The following is a 23,430-nucleotide window of genomic DNA, read 5'->3' on the forward strand; positions in this document are numbered from 1 at the left end:
GAATAGATTTTTTACCTGGGTCATTTTTCTTTCGGGAACTGGTGTAGAAGTGTTAGGGTTAGGGTAATTTTCTTCTCACTGACATTAGTGTAATGTTGTGATATCACCACAAGATGGTGTGTGCAGTGTCCCTAAATGTGGCCAACATGTCTAAGATTTACAAATTTGACTATCATTGTGTCAAGAGGCAAAAATGTAATGTCCTCATATATGAGGACGCAGAGTCTCAGGAGGTTAAGTGGAATCAAATTGTCTTGCGTTTGCATGTTTAAAGTGATTCGCAATTGTAGCGGGTATATGAATGACGTGCATCAAAATAATTTGTTTATTTGTGATATTAGCATTTTATTATTATTGTCTAACCTGTATTATGACTGAAATTTGTCAAATTGCTTTGTTCCTTTTTTTGTAAGTTTCGGACAAAAGCGTCTTCTAAATATGTAGCCTAAAATGTAATAATAATAATAATTATTATTATTATTATTAGCCTATTATTATTTGAGTTTATAACTATAAATAAGTTCACATAAGACAGACATTTATCATGAAATAATTTGTGAATGCTTTATTTTTAAGCAAAAATTATGCAAAAAATGTAGGCCTATTTTATCCAAAACTGTAAAAGGTTAGTTTATAGCCTATACAAATAAAGCATTGATAAATGATTTTATGAAAAACATATTACTGTATTACTAAGTTAACTCATTTATAGTTATAAACTCAAATAATAATAATAATAATAATAATTATTATTATTATTATTATTATTATTATTAATTATGCCTACATTTTAGGCTACATATTTAGAAGACGCTTTTGTCCAAAACTTACAAAAAAGGAACAAAGCAATTCGTCAAATATACTGGTTAGACAATAATAATGAAGTGCTAAGATTATTACAAATAAACAAAAGATTTTGATGCACGTCATTCATATTAAATAGTAGCCTCTATTCTACCCCATACCCGCTACAATTGAGAATCACTTTAAACATGCAGACGCAAGACAATTTGATGTGTTCCACTTCATATTTAATAAAACAATATAAAATATGATTCGTTAACAACGGTCTCCTGGTGTTCTTCTAAAATGAGGGCGAGCCACAAATCCGTGAGTAGCCTACAGTTTACAAACCCGTGGGAACGGATTGCGAAAGCGTGGGCACGGTTTATGAATTTGTGGGTACAGATTGCAAAAATTGAAGGCACGGTTTACAAATCTGAGAGCGCGGATTAGAAACTCGTGGGTACGGTTTATTAATCCGTGGGCACGATTTGTTAAACCGAGGGAACAGTTTGAGAATTCGTGAGTACGGTTTATAAACTGAGCGGACGGATTGCAAAACCGTCGCCACGGATTGTTTTTTTTTTTTTCCCAGAGGTGACTTCCCGGGCTCCGTAATACGTGAAAACCCCAAATTCAAAATCTCAGAAAATGAGAATATTAGCTACATAAAAAAAAAAAAGATTTTAAATACAGAAATGTCGGCCCTCTGAAAAGTATATTCATGCATATGTATATATTTATACTAAATATATTAGTTTTACCTTTTAATTTGAATTACTGAAATACACGAACTTTTGCACGATATTCAAATTTTTCGAGTTTCACCTGTACCGCATAATATCCTGTTTACCGTGGAGTCGACGTCTTTACTGTGCCACTAACCAATGAGAAGCGTCATGGGCGTGCAGCCCCGCCCCGATCCGCAGGCTGCAGCCTTGGAGAAGGATGGAATGTCACGACACCGGTTTAGTTGTGAGGAAGAGTGTGCGGGACCGGTTCTCTCCGCCGGGTGTCGCTGTTTCTCTCCGCTGCTGTGCGTCACTGATCTTGGCAGCTCTGATCAGGAAGAAGTTGTTACACGTGAAATCACCGGGTCGGTCACTGACTGGAAATATCTGACACTGAGTCACAAGTGTTCGCAAGAACTTCTTGACTGCTGTCCTTCTCTCCCGGGAAGACTGACCGAGAATACAGGAGAGCGGGTAACGTTACGTGTGTGTTTGTGTCTGTTTGTGTTTCTCATGATGTTACACTGTAGTAATAATAACATGTGATAACTGTGAGATGTGGATAAGTGCTCATGGATCTGTCTGGACATGTTCCTGGATCATCCACATCACAGACAGGGAAAGTTTATGATGAAATGATCACTTATTAATGAGTAATTTGTGCAAAATCTGCTTTTTAACCTTAAAGTCTGATGAACTAAAGCACGTGTGGTTTTGAGCCAGGTTTATGTAAAATGTTGCTGTTTGCTGTAATAGAAAAACGAATATAGGGCACGTTATATGTTTTGCACTAAATATAACATGTTGTATCCTTTACAAAAAGTAGGCCTACTATGGTACCAGAACATTGAAGACAGGCCTATCAGATATTCATGCTTTTGACATGATGCTTCAAAGGACTTCAACGGTGTTGTATATGTGCTTACATTGTAATTATAACGCAATAATGCATTTATTACATCCATAAATGCTGCCTCATAACTAAAACGATTCTCAGAAAGGGGAGCAGCCCTGTTATCAACTTACATTGTTTCAGTGAACTGACTGAATTTTTGTTCATCCGGGGTGAAAGTCATTCTGCTGTCCTCTGCATGCTCTATTGTATGAATACACAGGCCTTCAGGGTGAATGAGAAAAATCCCAATTATTCTGCTGGTTTTACTTTCTGTTCCAGTGCATGTGCCTGGAAATGTATGCGGGAATGTTGCTGTTATCCTATTGGTTCATAATTGAATGAGGAAATATTGCACAAGCATTGAAATGCAGAGAGGTTATCAGAATCAGATAATAAATACAGCAACATCTAAAAGTATTTGGACATTTAATTTATACATGAAAATGAATGAATGTCTTTGCATTAGCTACAGAATATCAAGGCAAGTGTCATTTATTTTAAAGAGCGATAACACAATCAGACTTGTCAAGGAAAACATTTCTTGGTTTGAAGTGATACTGCAGTTATGAAACAATGATTATATTGTTGACAATACTGAGAAATAGTGACTCTTTGTGGTTATCAGTGTAAGTTGATCATCTGCATTTTGAATGTGATTCTCTGCACCTGTGGTTAGCACACCTGTGTGAACTTGAGGAGAATTGACTTCATACATCCACTAACAATCACCAAAACACCAGCTGATTAAAAGACATTGAGCAAAAATTAGGAAGAAAAGTTAGTGAAGACCTTTGTGAAAAAGAAGTGCACTATAAATGTGCTTTGCACACTTGTAGTTGTACTTCAACTCAAAAGTGTTTATTTAAAAAACAGAACACCTTGCAGATAATATAATATTTATTAATTAAAAGGCCATTTAAGTATAGGCTACTTAACTTATTTCATAAGTATGTTTCTTAATGTTTTAATCATCTTTTGTCATGCTTTATATAGAAGTTCACTTATTTTGATGTGTTGACTAACATACAAAAGCACATGCAAAGTACGTGATTATACTTTTTTAACTGTAGTGTGTTATTCGATTTTATATTTAAAGTTAATATATTTTAAATGTACTAAATTTCAACTTCATCCTCATTACAAATGTGTAATTACAAATATATTTAGATACATGACATAAAAGTTTTAATAGAATTACATTAAAGTATATTCTAGTTGACCATAAATGCTTGTCAGTACATTCAGCAGGACACTTTAACCATATTTCAAAGACAATAGAAGTAATTATGAAATTACACATACAGTTGCACTTAAGTCCTATACTTAAGCGGGTAAAAAAACACACTCTGTTAAGTCCAGATAAATGCATTAAATATAGGCCTACATCATTGCATTTAATATAATCTATAATACATTTTCATTTAATTGCAATAATGCAATCAAGTGTACGAAAACATTGCATTCATTTTGCACTTAAGTATATTCTTCATAAGTATGTTATTTCTTTAATAAGTACTCTTTCTAAAAGTATGCTAAAGTCTACATCTTTTTCACAAGGGGAGAAAAGCTCCTGCAGCATTTGATGACACTTCCTTTGATATTTTGTATCTAATTCAATTACTTTCACACATTTTTATGTGTGATTCGAACCCATTTTGGAGCCACTGTATTTATGAAGATGTGGCCATGTTAGTTTTTTTTATATATTCACTAGAGTCTCTTTCTTTCTTGAGTGCTTGAAGCACCGGTGAGGTGATCTGCTTCCTGCTCTGCTAAATATAACACAAATGGCCCCAAACCGCCCAAGAGCCGCGGCGTCCCTCTGTGAGCGCGAAGCTCAGACCCGCTGTGCACCCCAGCTGTCCCACGCAGCCCTCTAAAAACCATAATTACTCCCCTGAAAGTGTGAAACTTTATGAGCTCAAACACAAGTTCTTTTTCTTTCTTTTTTGGGGAAATTGAAGGTTTTACAGAAAAAGTGCATTTTATATGCATTTTATTGATCAAGTCTTTATTGGAGTTCACCCTCACGACATTATATGATATAGGGGTGTAACAGTACACAAACGTGAGAAAAGGAAAAACAAACAAACAGCTGAAGCAGCCTATTCCCATTGTAAGTGCTGTCCTCGCTGTACAGGACTACACGGCTACACATGGGGCGTTTGGTGGGCTTCAATGTACCCAGCACACATATACTTTAAAGGAGTGCTATAATGCCCCTTTTTGCAAGATGTAAAATAAGTCTCTGATGTCCCCAGAGTGTGTATGTGAAGTTTTAGCTCAAAATATCCCACAGATATTTTTATATTGTTAAAATTGTCCCTTTTTGAGGGTGAGCAGAAACGCGTCGTTTTGTGTGTGTCCCTTTAAATGCAAATGAGCTGCTGCTCCCGGCACAGGGGGCGGAGCTTCAAGAGCTCGTGTCTTAGCAAATCCTATTCTCAACATGGACTCACCCTCTTTGTTGTGTGTTCCCGGGGGCGGGGTTTATGTAAATTCTAGGGTTATCGATGTCACTAACCCGATAGGAAGCTCGTGTAGTCCCAACCAGCCATTTGTTGTAGTCCTTAAAAAACGATTTCTTTAAAAGCAAATATCTTCCTTTGCTTTGAACTTTGAGCATCGTAACTTTGCAGATGTTGTCTATGCTCAAACAGCAACATTACACACTAACTAAAGTTAGAAAAGTGAAATCATAATCAACCACCCCTTTAAGTACATTTAAAATATATTAACTTTACATGTAAATTTGAATAACACATAAACAGTAAAACAGTTAAAATGATAATTTTAGTGTGCTAGTCATCTTTAAATCACAACAAACGATTATTAAAACAATGATTTAACATTATTACAAAGTGCACTTTTTAAGTCTACTTAAGTGTGTTAAGAAGCATAATCGCGTGGCCTTGATTATTGATTATTAAGTGGCCTTTTATTTAATTTATATAATATATTATGTACAAGTAGGCTTACAATTTAAAAAGAATATAGATGTAAGATTTGAAGTACACAACAAGTGTGCATTCAGTACAGTTAAGCGCACTTCCTTTCCACAAAAGTGCGCATGCTGGTATGGTCTACACTTCTGCTGTCAGCTGATCCCAGATCAGTATGATCATCATGTGGTCTGATTGCAGATATGAGGAATATCAGGACTGTTAACATGAGTGTGCTAGTCCAACGATGCATTGTCAGTACACTTGTTGATCATACACTCAAACATTACGTTCACACCAGTCTGTCTGTGTGTGTGTGTGTGTGTGTGTGTGTGTGTGTGTGTGTGTGTGTGTGTGTGTGTGTGTGTGTGTGTGTGTGTGTTGATAAAGTGCAAGTGAACAGCTCTGTCAGTGCCAGATCAAATCACAACATCTCGTCCCTCGTTCTCCTCTCATCCTCTCCTCTCTTCTTCGTTCTTCAGGAGAGACGCGTGTTTCTAAGTGCCACTATGCTATGGCATCTCTGGGCGGCTCCTTTGTGCAAATCAAATCCGATGACATCCTCTTCTACGAGAACTGTGGCGGCGGGAGCTTCGGGAGCGTGTATCGCGCCCGCTGGCTCTCGCAGGATAAAGAGGTGGCGGTGAAAAAGCTTCTGAAGATTGAAAACGAGGTGGGAGTGAGAGTCGCCCGGGCTTTTCATACACATGCTTTAATTGTCAGTGTGATAATCATTTTAATTGCCTCTCTGTGTGTCGACTCCAGTCCGACCAGCGCGGTTACGCCTCCTCTCTACTCTACGCTCTCACAGCGTCTTTTGTGAACTGAAATTCATAGACTATGTCTTTAAGAGAAAATTGTCACATAATTAAGTCATATTAGTTTCAGCTGAGTGCAGTGTTTGTCTTTGGGGTGAAGTGTATTTACTTTTAAGTGCTGGATTCATTGTTGTCTTTGTTCTTCGCATGTAGTGATTTTCGAGCATAATGGCTCTGGTAATGTTTGGGATGGGACCATTTGGTCGGGGGAAAATTACATTAAAAATTATAATTTGATGGAGGAACTAACCGCTTAAAAAGTTAGAAAAATCACACAAATGTAATGTATCATCAGCAGTCTAATAAAACTTCAAATTCATCTTCAAATTCCAGACTTTTTTAAGTCAGCTTTTCACTTAAATTGGTATGCTGATTATATCATTTGGGCAACACTTTATTTGGTAACACTTTATTTTACAGTGTCCTTGTTACATATTTTACATGCACTTACTATAGTAATAACTGTAAATTATGCATAATTACATGCAACTAACACTCAACCAAATCCTAACCCTATAGTAAGTAAATGTAGTTACTTAATATTACTCAGTACTTAAAAATATAATTACACTGTAAAAATGACACCTTAAAATAAAGTGTTACCCTGAGTAATATTAAGCAACTACATGTACTTACTATAGGGTTAGGGTAAGATTAGGATTTGGATTTGGTTGAGGGTTAGTTGCATTTAATTATGCATAATTTACTGTTATTACTATGGTAAGAACATGTAACATATGTAACAAGGACACTGTAAAATAAAGTGTTACCAAATAAAGTGTAACCCTTTATTTTAAGGTGATGTAGTTACATTGTACTTCCTTAAATAAGTACGGGGCAATATAATTAACTACATGTCCTTACTATAGGGTTAAGATTAGGGTTTGTTTTAGGGTTAGTGACTTGAAGTTATGCATAATTTACCGTTATTACTATAGTAAGTACATGTAGTAAATTGTATGTCACCTTAAAATAAAGTGTTACCATTAACTGTAATTAACATTTCTTGTATTATATTAATAAAGAATGCACATATTGAATCTGCATTATGAATCTGTAGCGTATTTTCATGCTTTAATTCTTTGTGCTGGCTGTATTTGCAGGCAGATATTTTAAGTGTTCTCAGTCATCGAAACATTATCCAGTTTTATGGAGCGATCCTGGAAGCTCCCAACTATGGAATTGTTACAGGTCAGTAAAACAGGACATTTATTACAGTGTTTGCAAGGCAGGGCTTTTATCAAATTCCTCAAACGCTGTATTTTTATTATTCTCCACACACAGACTCCATTCAAACTTTGCTTCATAGATCATTTTAGCTTTAGTTTTTTTTATTTATAATTAATAATTCTTTTCAGCGTTTTACCTCATTACTCTTTTCTATACATTAAAAAATGTAAGATTGAAGTTGGAAAATAATGTAATTGTTTTGATTAGCATAATAAATTGTGATAGATCTTCCTTGCATCTATTTATCAATCTATATTACATATTAAAGGGATAGTTCACTTTGAAATTAAATTTTGGTATGTTTTAGCTTACCTCAAGGCCATCCAAGATGTAGGTGTCTTTGTTTCCACAGTAGTTTCAATTTTGATATTTTTAGGTCAAACCGTTCTTGTCTGTCAGTCATTTAATGCAGGTCTGTGGTCACTGTCTCAAAGAGCATGCACAGAGTCCAAATTAAAACAATTCCCCATCGTCCAAATTAAACAATTCCCCATCGTCCAAATCGTCCTCTAGTGTAAGGCGACCTCTAGTGTATATATCTATGCACCAGTCTGCGTACACGTCACACACCAGGATGCGCCCGCGCCCTCAGATCACTTGGACGTGGCTGTGTACAAAAGGTAAAAACGATATAAATACTCTTCGTTTTCTCACACAAACCGCTCGCTTCGTGTCTTAGGCCGTCAATGTGTACTTACGATGGGGAACTGTTTAATTTGGACGATGGGGAATTGTTTTAATTTGGACTCTGTGCATGCTCTTTGAGACAGTGACCACAGACCTGCATTAAATGACTGACAGACAAGAACGGTTTGACCTAAAAATATCAAAATTGAAACTACTGCGGAAAAAAAGACACCTACATCTTGGATGCCCTTGAGGTAAGCTAAAACATACCAAAATTTAATTTCAAAGTGAACTATCCCTTTAATACCCATATATCACTGTCTAATTATTTGTTCTTGCTATTTGTTCTTGTTCTTGACTTGCAAGCACTGGTACTTCCTTCAGGAAATGCTCATTTCTCCGTTTATCTCAGACCAGTTTCATTTGCATTTGGTTTATAATAAGCAAATAACAACAATAATCAAAAATCCATTGGTCTCCAGTTTGTGAATTCACATAATGATATTTTCCACTTTAATAAAATGATCTGCCAGATTAATAAATTACCAGTCAATCTGCAGAACAAGTGTTCTTGTAATTTGATTGAATATATATATATATATATATATATATATATATATATATATATATATATATATATATATATATATATATACTGTATATATTTACATACGTATGTTTTTATTATTATTCCGCTGATTCTTAATTATTGGGATAAATCAGACTACAGAAGTGCAAATATAAACTTTATCTATCAAAGATTGTTTTTGTCCTTGTGTACTGTATTGAAAATATTAAATTTTTGATTAATCATGGATTAATGAAATTATGGGACCTTTGTCTGTAACGAGACCCAGTGTGTTGGTCTACTTCTGCTTCTGCTGTGCTGAGCGAGACTCAAATGAAGATGCAGTGATTGTAAAAGATCATAAAGTGCTGTGCAAAGAGTCTATGGTCTGCAGTATTGAGAGACTCTCTTTATGAAAAGTAAATATAATAAGAGCAGGTGAAGGTGACGTTTATGACCAGCTCACCTTTGTCAGTGAGGTTATTAATTTCCCCTGTGTATGTATCTCTGTTTGACACTGATAATCTGACCATTATATGATGTGTGCCCAGAGTGACCTAAACCTAAGCTAAACATACAGTATTCATCAATATTAGCAGACTCAACTGCACTCGTATGCCAGTGGTATGTGTCTGTATTTGGATACTTCACATTCTTTTGGGAACACTTTTTAATACGTAAAAAAATCTAAACATCTAAAAATCATATTTCCTCATGTTAGTCACATGTATCAGTAGGGTTGTATGAGGCATCTAAATCTCAAATAACTAAATAAGGTGTGTCTTGAAACGGGGTCAGAGTCCATAGCTTAGCACTCATATGTTTGTTTTTCAGCAAAAAGGGCTGTCAGAGTTCAAAACTATTTTTCAATTAATCGTTTTACCCGTTGCCCTTAAACAAGTACTACGCCATGCAAATAAATGACGTTACAGTTGTGTTTCCTCTTGTACGCAGATGCCAGTGTTTGTGTATATAAGGGGTTCTGTGGTGTTTGCATGTTCCAGTGTATTTAGATGATGTCATTGAGTGTTTGAGCTCAGAAACAGGATATTGTGAATTTCACTGCAAGTATTATATCACAGTACTTGATGACAACTAACACCAGTAGTGCACCGCGTCCCACTGCAGTGACATGTAAAAATACTGCCCAATACGACTTGTATTTTAATTTGTATGTGTGTGTGTGTTTTATGGTAGAGTATGCCAGTGGTGGATCTCTGTTTGACTATCTGTCCAGTGCCGAGAGTGAAGACATCAGTATGAAGCAGATTATGACCTGGGCCATAGACATCGCTAAAGGTATTATATACACGCACACACTCATAAACTGAAAAGAAAGATGACCCTGGCTTCACAGACAAGGCTTAAAGGAGAACTCGGCAACTCTAGCGAACTCTAGTCACTTCTTCGCTGATTTTCCCTTTAGTTGTCGCATGTTTTCCCCTCGAGCTCCCCCTACAGCTGTGGGGGGGGGCGTATATTTCACAACACGGTCGTAAAAAACTCACTTGCGGCGGCCTCCTCCCCCTCTCTACCGCTGCTCATGTGCGTTTGTTTTGATCGGAGCAAGCCAGCTGTATCGTGTGTAGCTATGTCTACCGAGGTGGGTAATCTGGTAATACATCATACATGCGTGTGTGTTTATGTCGAATTGCCTTAAAGCAATTTGTGTTTCACGCTCGTTCTCGTTCTCGCTTCTCACGAGACTTCCAATTTCTATCTTGCCGGGACGGTAGTCCCCAAGTTGCAAGGTTGGTTTTCCGCCTGGGAACGCTGGGGGGAGCGGGGAAAGTCAACAATATCACCAGAACAGGTTGTTTAACCATCCAAATGATTTCTGGACAGTTTTATTAAGTTAAAAAAGTTACCAAGTTCTCTTTTAAGCCTAGTCCCAGACTAAAAAGCATGTTTATAAAAGCTACTTAAATGTCCAAATTTAAATATATCTAATCCTGGCTGAATAAAAATTCTGTCAGTAATTACTCTCCCTCAAGTTGTTCCAACCCCGTAACGCTTTCCTTCATCTTCAGAACACAAATTAAGATATTTCTGATTAAATCTGAGAGCTGTCTCACTCCTTCATAGGCATCTATGTAATTGAAACTTGCCAGCCTAGAAACGTTAGTATAGACAATGTTTAAAATAGTCCAAGTGACTACAGTGGCTCAACCTTAGGTTTATCAAGTGACGAGAATACTTTTTGTGCGCGAAAAAACACACAAAAATAACGACTTTATTCAACTATTGATTTTCTTCTGTGTGGGGCTCTGAGTGAGTTCACGTAGTGTAACAGCGCAGCGCTTCTGGGTCGTACGTCAGAACGTAGGCTCATAGGCGTCGATTTCGGTGAGGACGGTGGGTACACGTACCCATCAGATTTCGTCATGAGTCATTTTTTGGTATTATGTGTTACATATTATTACTCATGTACATATTATTATGCATATTATTGCTCATCATAACCACTTAAAACTGTCAAAAAAATCTAACCAGAAATTTGGTGATCACTGATCGTTGTTTAGGTAGCCTATAAACCGTTAAGCTTTTTCCTACAAGCCTCAATGAAGCAGAAACGCTTAATGTCAGATTACGTCCATAATAATTGGACTTTGGGTTCCATTTTTTGACAGTTTTCAGTGGTTATGAGGAGCAATAATGAGAGAGAAATTTGGTAATCATTGTTTAGTCAAGTCAAGTCAAGTATATTTGTATAGCGCTTTTCACAATACAGATTGTATCAAAGCAGCTTCACAGTATTAAATGAAAATAATACAACAAGGTTTGTTTCTAGTGGAATTTATTGATTGATAAAATTAAATTAAATATCCCCAAAATATCCCCAACTGAGCAAGCCAAAGGCAACAGGTTTAGGTACATTAAACCACGTCATGTCATATTGTCAACATGGTACTTATGAAGCAGAATAGTGGGTCGTATGTCTAATGCTTTTTGAAAACTTAAGGCTTTCTTCTTCTTCATAAAATGAATCGGACATCACATTTTTGTATACATTTTTATTTATTTACATTAGTAAGCTACAGGACATCGTCTTTCAAAGCATGACCTGCGCGAAAGAGAGAAAAAAAACTAATGCGTCATTGTACCCAGCACTTCTGAAAAAGCACTTCCGAAGGCGTCTCTGTCCCCAGCACATTTCAGACCAAACTGACGCCCATGCGTAGGCTCACTATTGGCCAGCGTTGCACAATAGTGAGTCTACGTTCTGACGTACAACCCAGAAGCGCTGCGCTGTTACACTACGTGAACTCAACTCTAGTCTTATGGGGTTGGAACAACATGAGGGAGAGTAATTACTGACAGAATTTTCATTTTTGGGTGAACTATCTCTTTAATCTAAGCCCTGTCTGTGAAACCGGGCCTACATGTTCTAAATGTAAAACAAAACACATTTACAGTGGAAGCCTAGCACAAATGGTGATATCAAAAATATAACCATATATAATGATATAAGGACAGGACAGGAACATACCCATGCAGACCCTAAGACCCTGCTGTTCTGGCAGGCAGACAAACCGCTTTGACCAGTTTAAACCAGTTATGACCAGCAGGGAGGTAGCTTGCTGTAAACATTATACAGTTTAACTAACTTCCAGCTGTTTCTCTGACCTGTAAGAGGAAACGAACTGAACAGTTTACATTAATATGTGCGCGTCTTGCAGCAGCGCTGAGAATGCACATTTCCGTTCACATATTTGTGTAAAATATGTTGCAGTATTTGGATTAACATTACACATGGTAATATGACACTGCTGTGATATAATCAGTTACTAATCTTGTCTGTGCAATTGCATCCAATCTTTAAAATCGGTAGAAAATGTACTTTCAAGTATTCATAAATCACTGTTTCAGTGGAGCAAACGACACCAGACAAGAATTGAAAGCGTAATGTTTAACCAGAAGTTTGTCTGGAAAGGGACATTATATACACCACCGGTCAAAAGTTTGGAATAATTAAAAAACAAATTAAAGGGGTCATAAAGATGTTTATTTATTATTATTTTATAGTGTTTTCTGAGGTGCACTTATAATGTTAGTGTGATTCTTACATCAAAAATTGACATAATTTAGAAATAATAGGCATTTTTCCTAGCCTGATTTTAGCCTCTGATTTGAACGCTCTGCTTGAAGGGGCGTGTCTGTGTGAGACTTCAGTGCAAACACCCACTGCTGTGATTGGCTGACATCTTTGCATATTAAATAAGTAGGACTGCATGATATTGGAAAAAAACTGACTGACATTGCAATATTTAGTTTTTCTCCAATATATATTCCGATATGAAAACAATTTCATTAGATGATTTGAATTGCTCTATTTGTAAAGTATTAATCATGATTGGGGTGATTTTGTTGGAGAGTGCATCTGAGAGTGCGTTTATTAATTATTATCAAAATAATAAACAAATTAAAAGCATTGATACATACAACAAAACAAAGATACAAATTAAATAAGCAGTGTTTATCTTTTTCATGTAAATCTAACTGTATTCAGATACAGACATTGAATAATCAAATAAAACTGCATAGTCTTCACTGTATACATGAAATATAACTAATATAATTAATTAATACAATTTATCTTTGTTAAAGCTACAAAAGTGATTTTCTGTTTCTCTTTGTTGTGTGATTAACATTGGCGACACTAACAGCCGTGGGTATATTAGGCTGCTGTCACTTTAAGACAAATGCACAGACCCAATATAATCACATAATCATGATATGCATCCGTTTTCCTGTTTACAACACTGTGTTTACGAGGATACTCACAGAGACAGGCATTTTGACTTAATTTTGCGTGCACATGTCTGTTCAAACTCACAAGAAAGAGAAAGAGAACTGAATGCGTTGGTCACATGCTGTCTCCGGGCTCTGTGTGCACAGAAAAGTCTTTTTGCGCTTGATGTTTAAACTCACAGGACTGACAGAAAACAAATGCAAATGATAAACTTTCACTCTATGATGGTTAAACTTTTCTTTTAATCCGCAAATCACATTCGTTCCGAACCGGAACGATCAACTACGATCCCTATACCCTACACATCACATCGCGATATCGATTCTAAAACAATACATCGTTCAGCCCTAGAAACAAGTATTACATGTCAAACTCTCTCGAAATCTTTTACTTTGTTTTTACTTTTACAGATGTCGAGATTAACTAATTGTGAAAAGTGTTGATTATAGCATTATATTTACATCTACTCCCATGGCATGACAGGTTGCAGTGATGAGCATTGTAGTTGATGACAGACATGACTGTTGAGCGCATGAATGCAGTGATCTTGTCATTTTAACTCGATTTCTGCACTCCCATGAATGTTTTCATCACAATTAATTATGTAAGCGTGTAGACAGCGTCATTGATTATAATAGGAGTTTTGACGAGAGTCCAGAACTTAGGCCCTGTTTACACCAGGTATTAAGATGTGTTTTGGTGGATTGGAGCACAGGGAGACACATTCCCGTTCACACCTGGTGTTTTAATCCGTCTCTTTTGTCCACTTTCAAACACTTCTGTCCTGATTTCTTCGAGGGGAGGGTCTATGGGGGGGTAAATGAATGAGCTTTTTCAGATTTTTCCATCTAATGGACAAAATAAGCTTGCGCAAGTAACATACAAACGCGACCGAAGACGACGGAAAAACATATGGAGAGTATGAGCTTTCATTTCTGCTCAAGACCAGCCGAACGCTGTGAGTGTGTGTTAGAAATCAGGAATGGTGTCGGCGCCAATAGCCCCATGGTTAACGCGCCGACATAAAGTGCAACTGCGCCTCCGGCGACCCGAGTTCGATTCCCAGCTCGAGGTCCTTTGCCGATCCCCTTCCCCTCTCTCTCCACCCCATGCTTTCCTGTCAAAATCTCTACTGTCCTATCAAAATAAAAGGCACAAAAAGACCAAAAACATAACTTGCAGAAATCAGGAATGGTGAGAGAACATTGTGCTTGGTACGTTTTTCATCTTCAAGCCAAACTTGGGTCTCCAGTCAACAAAGTTTAAATCCCGTCTGTCTAGAGCTCTTCTCATAATGTTTCTCATTAGATCAGTAGATGGAGAGAAGACGGTCTTTTGTGGCTGTTTGAACACATTCGATCACATGAGCGTTTACACTATGAAAGCAATCCGGTTGAATGTGTTTTCGACTACCTCTGGAAGTGGTCAAAAGTGGACGAGATCAAACGTTTTAGACCCCGTTTACTCCTGTATTTAGCGTCGTACACTTGTGATCCGATCGACCAAAACGCATCATAATACCAGCTGTAAACAGGGCCTCAGTCACTGATAAAGTGTGATCGACAGCTCCAGCGATTATAGAGGAGGGCTCTTTGATCGATTTCTGTATATAATTGAATCACAATTTAAATAACAGATTATTTTCATGCTACTAAGAGAAACAATGTGAAGTTGATCATTTGGCTTGATTTACAGACGCATAATAAACAGCAATAAACAATTTTGAGACAAATAACGTCTGACTGTACATTAATCATATCAGAAATCACTGATTACAGATCAGGCATTATAATTTACAGGGTTACTTACATGTTGTGGCCTTACTGACGGGTCCATATCTTACAGTAAAAGTCTGTTTGCAAAGCCTATGCCGAAATGTTACTGATTTACCAAAGATTCTACAGTGAAATGTACAGAACAAACAAATAATGCTCTCCTGAGACATCAAGATAGTTGAAAATAAATAACTTTCCTAGAATCAGGATCCTTTGGAAAAGTAATGTTATTTCTAGTCCATTGATAAAGTATCTCTCTTCACTCCTTCGTGCCAGTGGGCGGGGCCAAAGACGTGATGATGTAGAAGTTTGCATTGATTTGATTCAGCAGAGGCGGTCGTTTGTCGCACTATTACATCATACGTGTCTCAAGTAGTCTCTTATGCTTACCAATATTGCATTTATTTCATCAAAAATACAGAAGAAAACAGTAATAATGTGAAATATAATTACAATTTAAAATAACTATTTTCTATGTGAATATATTTAAAAATGTAATGTATTCCGGCCTAACTAATTTAATCCTGTAATTTGATGCAATTACTCCAGTCATGTGACACTTCACCATCAAGGGAATAAATTACGTTTTTAACTATACCACAACATAAATCATTTCTTTAAAAATGTAATAATATTTAAAATGTTAAGTTTTTACCGTATTTTTGATACAGCTTTGGTGAGCAGAAAAGACTTCATTCAAAAGCTTTAAAAAAACGAATAATTCCAAACTTTTGACGGCAGTGTAAGCACTTTAACAGAAGTAAAAGCTTCACATTTCTGCAATGAACCCCTCTAGGCCTCCATTGTAACCGCAGTACTGTAAACATATTTCATGTTTGTTTATACACACAGAGAATTGGGAGAAGCAACAGATGTTGTTATTTTGACTCAAGTACTTCTTCAAGGACCTTCATTGTAATAATAGCCCGACTAGTTATAGGAACTTAGTTATAGGAACTAGCCACCCATGTTCCCATAGGGCCATTTTCCTGGTTGCATTCGCACCGCCAGTAGGAAATCTGAAGTTTGTAGAACTAAAATCGTTCTCAGTTCCTGTGGTGCAAACACTGCAAAAAGCGGGTACTTCCGCCATTAGTTCTAAGGAGCTATGAAAAGGTTCCTCTTGTGCGAAAGCCCCTATTGACTAATAACAAAATCAAATTCTAGTCTTTCACAATTTGTTTGCTTGTATGTTGTGTTTTCTCTCATAGGCATACACTATCTGCACGCTGAGGCCCCGTTTACGGTCATTCACAGAGACCTCAAGTCCCGAAATGGTTTGTAACTTTGTGAAATAAAGGCTGTATAAATATTTATTTGAGTTCAGGAGTGCTTGAATACTGTCTGTCTCTATGACCTGAAGACCTTGTGTTTCGTTTCAGTTGTGTTGACTGCAGATTCAATACCCAAGGTACATGATCACTGTCTATTCATACAAACAGAATCAAGTTCTCTATATGTTATAAGTTCTGCTTGAAAAAGTCTGCTGATTAACCGAACTCTCCATTTCCTCAGATCTGTGATTTTGGGGCGTCTAAGTTTCACTCTCACACCACCCACATGTCTCTGGTGGGCACATTTCCCTGGATGGCCCCTGAAGTCATCCAGAGCTTCCCTGTGTCTGAGACCTGCGACACTTACTCTTACGGAGTGGTGAGTGTGTGAACGTCAGCGCTGGAGCTTCTAGCTACTTGCACTGAAAAAAGTGAAAAGGCTGTGCCATTCACTATTATTCTTCTTCTGCTGTAAAACTGATCGTGCAGACCAAACCGTAAGGCCTAGAGACTTGAAACTTGGCAAGATGGTAGATCTCAATTTGGGGAGATATTGTTATTGCTTTTGCTAGCTGTTGCTATTATACCGGCTGGATAAATGACTCTTGCGCCCGACGCAAATCTAAAATGGGTTGGTCTGAAGTGGCTACATTATTCATAGGTGTGGTTTGGGCGTAACATATGAAATAAACCAATCAGAGCGACATCTCACATTCCCTTTAAGAGCAGACTCGCTTGTTCCATGGCGGATTGCTATTATAACGGCGGATTTGCCAGGCATGCGCCAGGAGCGGTTCACAGCCGAGGAGACCGACGTTCTCGTCAGGGCCGTAAAACACAGAGAAGTGGGGATGGAGAAACCCACCCAAATTAGCTTCGGTTAAACAGGCGTATAATCATTTGGGTAAATGTGTAAGCTAGATTTATGCCTATTTTTCACATCTTCATGGACACCACAATGATTTCCCTCATGTGGAATATTTTTCCTTGTAATTATGTATGGTTCGCAAAAATGGCAACTGCTGCGTCTGTGTAGATGAGAGAAGCAAAGTGTATGCGCGTTGTGCACACGCTACATTATGGCCAAGCATGCGCCCTTAAAATAGCATCTGAACGTGCCACTGGAAACACACCACTGACTTTAGACTAGGTTTTTCCTGGTCAGTGGCGGAATTGTTTTCTGGAACTGCAAAATAGCACCAGGGAACGTTTCTGCCTGAACACGCCTCTTCTTTTCGCTGAACCGCCCCCCGGGAGCGCAAGTTCATTTCCTAATTTACCGACGTGCATCTGTCAAGGGAAAAGTCCGCTGTGCGTCGGGTGCAAAATAGGAATTATATATGCGTCGGTGTACAAAGTCAATTGCGCTGGGTGCAAGATAGGGCCCCTAGACGTCTGTGGTAGACTCAAGTGCCTTATACCAAGACGGACAAAATATATATATTTTGTGCGAACTAGTCCTAGGTATTTCACCCAATCAGAACCAAACCAGTGCAGAAATACTCTCTGGAGTCTGAATATCTATAATTATCAAAAATAAATAAATAATTCGATTCACGTTCATAAAGGAAAGCCAAAACGTTTGAAGTGCCCGGAGCCTTTTTTACTAAAATATCTTTAACGGAATAAGATATATTCACCAAACTCAGAATATACACATATAGGCAAATGAGTAAGAGTCTATGATTGGATCATTATTGCAGTGATTATTATGTTTCTAGCAACAGTTCTTCTAGCCCTAATTGATGGAGTGTGTAGCTTTTCATTTCTTAAACAACCATGTAGGAAGACACATAATGGCCATATTCCAGGATGACAATGTCAGGATTCATCAGGCTCAGATTGTGAAAGAATGGTTGTGAGGAGCATGAAGAATCATTTTCACACATGAATCAGCACCTCTGAATCCAGACCTTAAAGAGTTAGTTCACCCAAAAATGAAAATTATCCCATTATTTACTCACCCTCTAGCCATCCTAGGTGTATTTTACTTTCTTCTTTCAGCCAAACACAATCGGTGTTATATGTAAGGAATAATGTAGATCCAGCTGGTTGTTATCTCAGAATAAACCCCGACAGGGTGATCAGGAGGTCTTGCATCAGCCTGAAGGTGTTTATTCTCAGATAACAACCGGCTGGATGTACATTATCCCGCTTATTACACGGCTACTTGCCACATAAGTAAATAATTAGACACGAAATATTGAATTGAGTCTAAATATTTTATTAATTCTTTAAAGAGAGCAGTTGCTAGCGCGGACAAGTTCAAGCTAGACGGACATTAAGGGATATGGTTTACAGTCATACCACTTATTACACAGCATACACATAAATAATTATGGGGATAAGAGATATTGATCTGAGATTAAACTGTTTTAAAATCATACCTGTTTGTAGGTTATAATCCAACAGTGTTCAAAACAATAGTCACAAAATGGCAGCATCTGCGTTTGTATGAAACGAGAGAGAGCGAGTCCACGATACTGGGTGGCATAATTAAATAACTGTACACAAAATATTGATTCGACTGAGTTTTAATATTTTATTAGCTCACCAAACGCAAAACTTCCACGAGGAAAAAACATCCCTAGCAAGTGTATAGAAGGCCTTTATTAACCCCCTGAAGTCGTATAAATTAGTTTATGATGGATGGATGCACTTTTATGGGCTTCAAAAACTTTGAAGAGCCAGGATATTTTTAATATAACTCTGATTGTGTTTGGCTGAAAGAAGAATGTCATATACACCTAGGATGACTTGAGGGTGAGTAAATCATGGGCTAATTTTCATTTTTGGGTGAACTAACCCTTTAAATTCATTGTCTTTGGGATGTGCTGGAGGAGACTTTACAGAGTGCTGGACTCTTGCATTGTCAATACAAGATCTTAACCAAAGATTGATGCACCTCTTGACGGAAATAAATGTTGTGATGTTATTTCCATCAAGAGGTGCATCAATTTTTGAGGTCCAGCACTCTGTAAAGTCTCCTCCAGCACATCCACACTAGAAAATGATCTTTGGGAAAATAAATATTTTTATTAATATTAAATCAGTATTTAAGTTTTGAACCAAAATATAATTTGAGAAAAACTAATAAATTTGGCTTTAACAAATTAGGGTATTTTTTTGTCAGTTGGTGGATTCACTGGGACCGTTGGCACAGATAGTTCTCTTTTTCATATAGCTGTGAATAATAATTTCTTTCAGGTCCTGTGGGAGATGTTGACGCGTGAAGTTCCCTTCAAAGGTCTGGAGGGGCTGCAGGTGGCCTGGCTGGTGGTGGAGAAGAACGAGGTGACGGCAGGTTCTGATTGGCTGTGCCACTGATGAGGTGTGTTCGGCGGGTTGATGGGGGATGTTTCACATGTGTCGTGTGTGTCTTGCAGAGGTTGACGATTCCCAGTAGCTGCCCATCCAGTTTCGCCTGTCTGATGAGAAGCTGCTGGGTGACGGAACCAAAAGTAAGTAAAAAAAAACAAAAATGCATGTTTACCCCGAAATGCAAATTAGGCCACATACTAGATCATGGCCACAGACTAAACCAAACCCAGTCATGCAGGTTTGCAACGACATGAGACAGGTGGATCAACTCTTTCACAGTGTGATTATCCCGTGAGATCTTATTTAGCAAATACAGTATAAATTGTTATGGTTTTGACACTGCTTAGCAATCACAGAGTAAACCTTGAGAATGACATACATTGGAGAGCATTAGCAATATGTTGCATTATACTACTAATACATTAATTATGCAGTGCTTAAGTAGATTGGCATTTGCTCCACGTTAAAGTGCAATGCATTAATGTATGAATAATAGATAAGACATGCTGTTTGGTTAGGACATTAATAACCGCTGTCTTTATTAATATATGACTGTCTCTTATCCTGACATTTTTAATTCATCCAATCAAAGTTCATTTTATCTGCCTCATGTCAGGGCTTGTTTTTTTCCCTCTCAGTTTCACTGAACACATCTCCTCTGAACGCTCACACCCATTTAAGTGAGCTTCATAAATTCATGTTGGCTGGCGCTGACGTCCGCCTGTCACTCACAGACGCGGGCGTGCCAAAAAACACCATCATAACACTCAAAAACACTCAGATTGCAATTTAAGCTACACACAGCTGTTGTTCAACTCTGAAATGTATCATATGGACATTTCTACTGTGCATTAAACTGATGACAACTTGCAAACGTTTAATTGAAAAAGCTGTTAATGTGTCACCCATCCTGCTGCTTTTATGAACCGTTTCAACCTTTCAAGTACTTGTGAAAAAGAAGTGCACTTAATTGTGTTGAATGTATCTGTGGTGTGTTATTCAGTATTACATTTAAAGATAATACATTTTAAAAGTGCTAAATTGCAACTTCATCATTACAAATATGTAATAACAAATATATTTGAATACATGACATACAAGCTTCAATATAGAAATGGCATTAAAGTATATTTTATTTTACCATAAATGCTTGTCATGCATTCAACTCTACACTTAAACCATATTTCAAAGACAATAGGAGTACTTATGAAATTACACATACAAATTTACTTAAGTCCTACATGTACTTAAGTGGGCCAAAAAACTCTTTAAGTTGCTTTTAATATAAATTTAATTACAATTGACTTTCAATTAAGTGTCCGAAAACATTACATGCAGTGCGCACAAGTATATTATTTTTTTAAGTATATTATTTCCATATTAAGTGCTCTTTTTAAAAGTATGCTTAAGTTTTTTTCCACTAGGGAGTGCTTGTGAGATATTGGTGTAGCGTTTATTGATCAGATCTGAATTTGAGTATGCTTTATTGGCCAGGGAAGCAAATCGTCTGAGTATAACATTTTGACAGTCTTTTAGAAGAGTTCAGTGTTTCAGAAAGTGTCTGTGTTTGAAATGCTGATGTTCTTAATAATGCAGATGTTGTGATTGTGTTGTAGGACAGGCCGCTGTTCAAACACATCTTGTCCACGCTGGAGTCCATGTGGAACGACAGTCATTTACCTGACGAGTGCAACACGTTCCTGCAGAATAAAGCAGAGTGGAGGTACACTAGCACACTAATGATTACATACTGCACAGATATCAATATCATTTACCTGCCGTTACACTAGGACTGATTTAACACACACTATAAAAAATGCAATCCATTTTTATTTTAAAAACTGCTGTTTAAATGCTCTAAAGTTTGTAGTCAATCATTTTATCCCTTAAAACTCATCTTTGATCATCAAAATTACTTAAGTTCTTTTTTCTTTGAAAAAAAATTATTCATTTTTATTTATTAAAATAGCTTGAATGTAACTCTACACCTTTGCCTTGTTTAGTATGCGCTGTTCTGTGAATATGCAAATGAGCCCCGCCTCCACTCACTCACTCAGCTCAAAAATCCACTGGTTGACGATCACACGTTGATCTGATTGGTTACAAGGTAGTTTGTGACGTCAGAAACACCAGCGATTTCAAAGCGTGTTCTTGAGACTGTCTTTGGTTCACTGCAGTTTTAAGGAGAAAATACTCAGCAATGCTGTCGACTTATGAATTTACACATGGTTTGTCTTAAAGCATATTAAAAATACCACATAGACATATAAACAACATTAAAAACAGATTTTTTAAGTAATCAAAGTGGTGCTTTAACCGTAATATGATATGTTTTTATTTTTTTGTTTTTTTTATAAACTACTATGTCCCTTCACACACATTCCCCTGGTTTCACAGACGATGCTTAAGTCTAGTCCCAGACTAAAATGCATGTTTTAACTGAAAGCATATCTTAAAATAAATCAGTGCCATTGTTTTGTCTCAAGATGCACACCAGTAATGTTTTTTTCTAAGGCACATTTATAAAAGCTGCTTAAATATCCTAACTGAACTAAGGCCTAATCCTGGCCTAATAAAAGCCCTGTCTGTGAAACCAGACCATTGTGTCCTGGTGGTCTAGAAAGTCCTGGGTGTTTGATGCTATATTAAGACCCTCTGGAATTGGGCCAGGATACAGGGAGAGGAGATCACAGCTAAACAGGGAAACACAGAACGAAGAAAAAAAAAGTGTCATGTCAAAAAGGGGAACTTTAGGCCACATATAATTGTGAAATTTCAATAGCATTTGTTAGAAAAGAGGCAGACAGGGAAATCAGTCACACGGGAAGTGTGTTGTTGAAGTTGAGCAAGCAGGGCGTCAAGGGTGGGGCTCGACGGGATGGGACGGGCCCGATGGGAGGTGTTTGAGGACACCAGCTCCAGTTCCTGTCCCTGTATAAATAACTGTTGTCTGAAGAGAATGTGTAGCTCCCTCTGCTGGTTAAATCACATATTACAAATGTACAGTGACTCAAGCTTGACTGTACTTATATACACCAGTTGATGATTCTGCACTATATGTTGCCAGCCATCTTTAAACATTTCTTATGTTTAGTAGCATTTATCCTGTCTAGGGAATAAAGACAACATTCAGCCATTAGTCTTACATTCATTTCTTTGCACACTGTGGCCAAACCAGTAAAATCAGTGAAAAACAACAAACACCACATTTTGTCTTCAAAACATAAATTGTCTATAAATTGGGTATTTATTTTAAACCTTTGGACAAACAAGTGTGTTTTTTTGAGTTCAGTCAAATTGTATTAATGTTGTTAAATTTCCACTGTGCTCCAAAAGTGTGAATGTGGGTATAAAATGTGTCAGAATTTAAAGCAATACGTAATATTAAAATGTACAAACAATAATATTTCTATTAGTGTTAAAATGAATATATTTTGTTCTTTAACAAATATCCTAACAATGTTTTTTCTCTCTTGTTCTGGCCCTAAAGTCCAGTGAAATTAATAATTATGTTGTTAAATTGTCTATGCAATCCTGTGGGTATAAACTGAAAAAACTAATTTGAAAGCAGTATGTAATATTTTAATTTTCAAAAAATATTTAACATTTTTTTAAGCTAATTTTAAATCTAATTATGTACATCTCCATAAATATTTGTTTATTAGTACATCAATGTATGATACATTATGCAGTAAAATAATAATGTATGTAAG

The 23,430-nt window shown here is 37.0% G+C and overlaps 1 protein-coding gene across 1 annotated transcript in view; it reads left to right on the top strand.

Annotated features, from left to right (window-relative positions):
• The first annotated feature begins 1,859 nt into the window (after window positions 1–1,859).
• map3k20a (mitogen-activated protein kinase kinase kinase 20a) overlaps window positions 1,860–23,430 on the top strand; it is a 44,081-nt gene continuing 22,510 nt past the window's right edge. Inside the window, exons 1-10 of the mRNA XM_079880460.1 lie at window positions 1,860–1,988; window positions 5,834–6,024; window positions 7,273–7,360; window positions 9,792–9,893; window positions 16,334–16,399; window positions 16,505–16,533; window positions 16,638–16,775; window positions 19,604–19,690; window positions 19,783–19,857; window positions 21,334–21,440. Coding sequence (XP_079736586.1) covers window positions 5,866–6,024; window positions 7,273–7,360; window positions 9,792–9,893; window positions 16,334–16,399; window positions 16,505–16,533; window positions 16,638–16,775; window positions 19,604–19,690; window positions 19,783–19,857; window positions 21,334–21,440 — 851 coding nt within the window. The 5' untranslated portion in view covers window positions 1,860–1,988; window positions 5,834–5,865. The remainder of the gene's footprint in view (window positions 1,989–5,833; window positions 6,025–7,272; window positions 7,361–9,791; window positions 9,894–16,333; window positions 16,400–16,504; window positions 16,534–16,637; window positions 16,776–19,603; window positions 19,691–19,782; window positions 19,858–21,333; window positions 21,441–23,430) is intronic.

This window comes from Squalius cephalus, assembly GCF_949319135.1.
Source record: "Squalius cephalus genome assembly, chromosome: 9".
NCBI lineage: Eukaryota > Metazoa > Chordata > Actinopteri > Cypriniformes > Leuciscidae > Squalius > Squalius cephalus.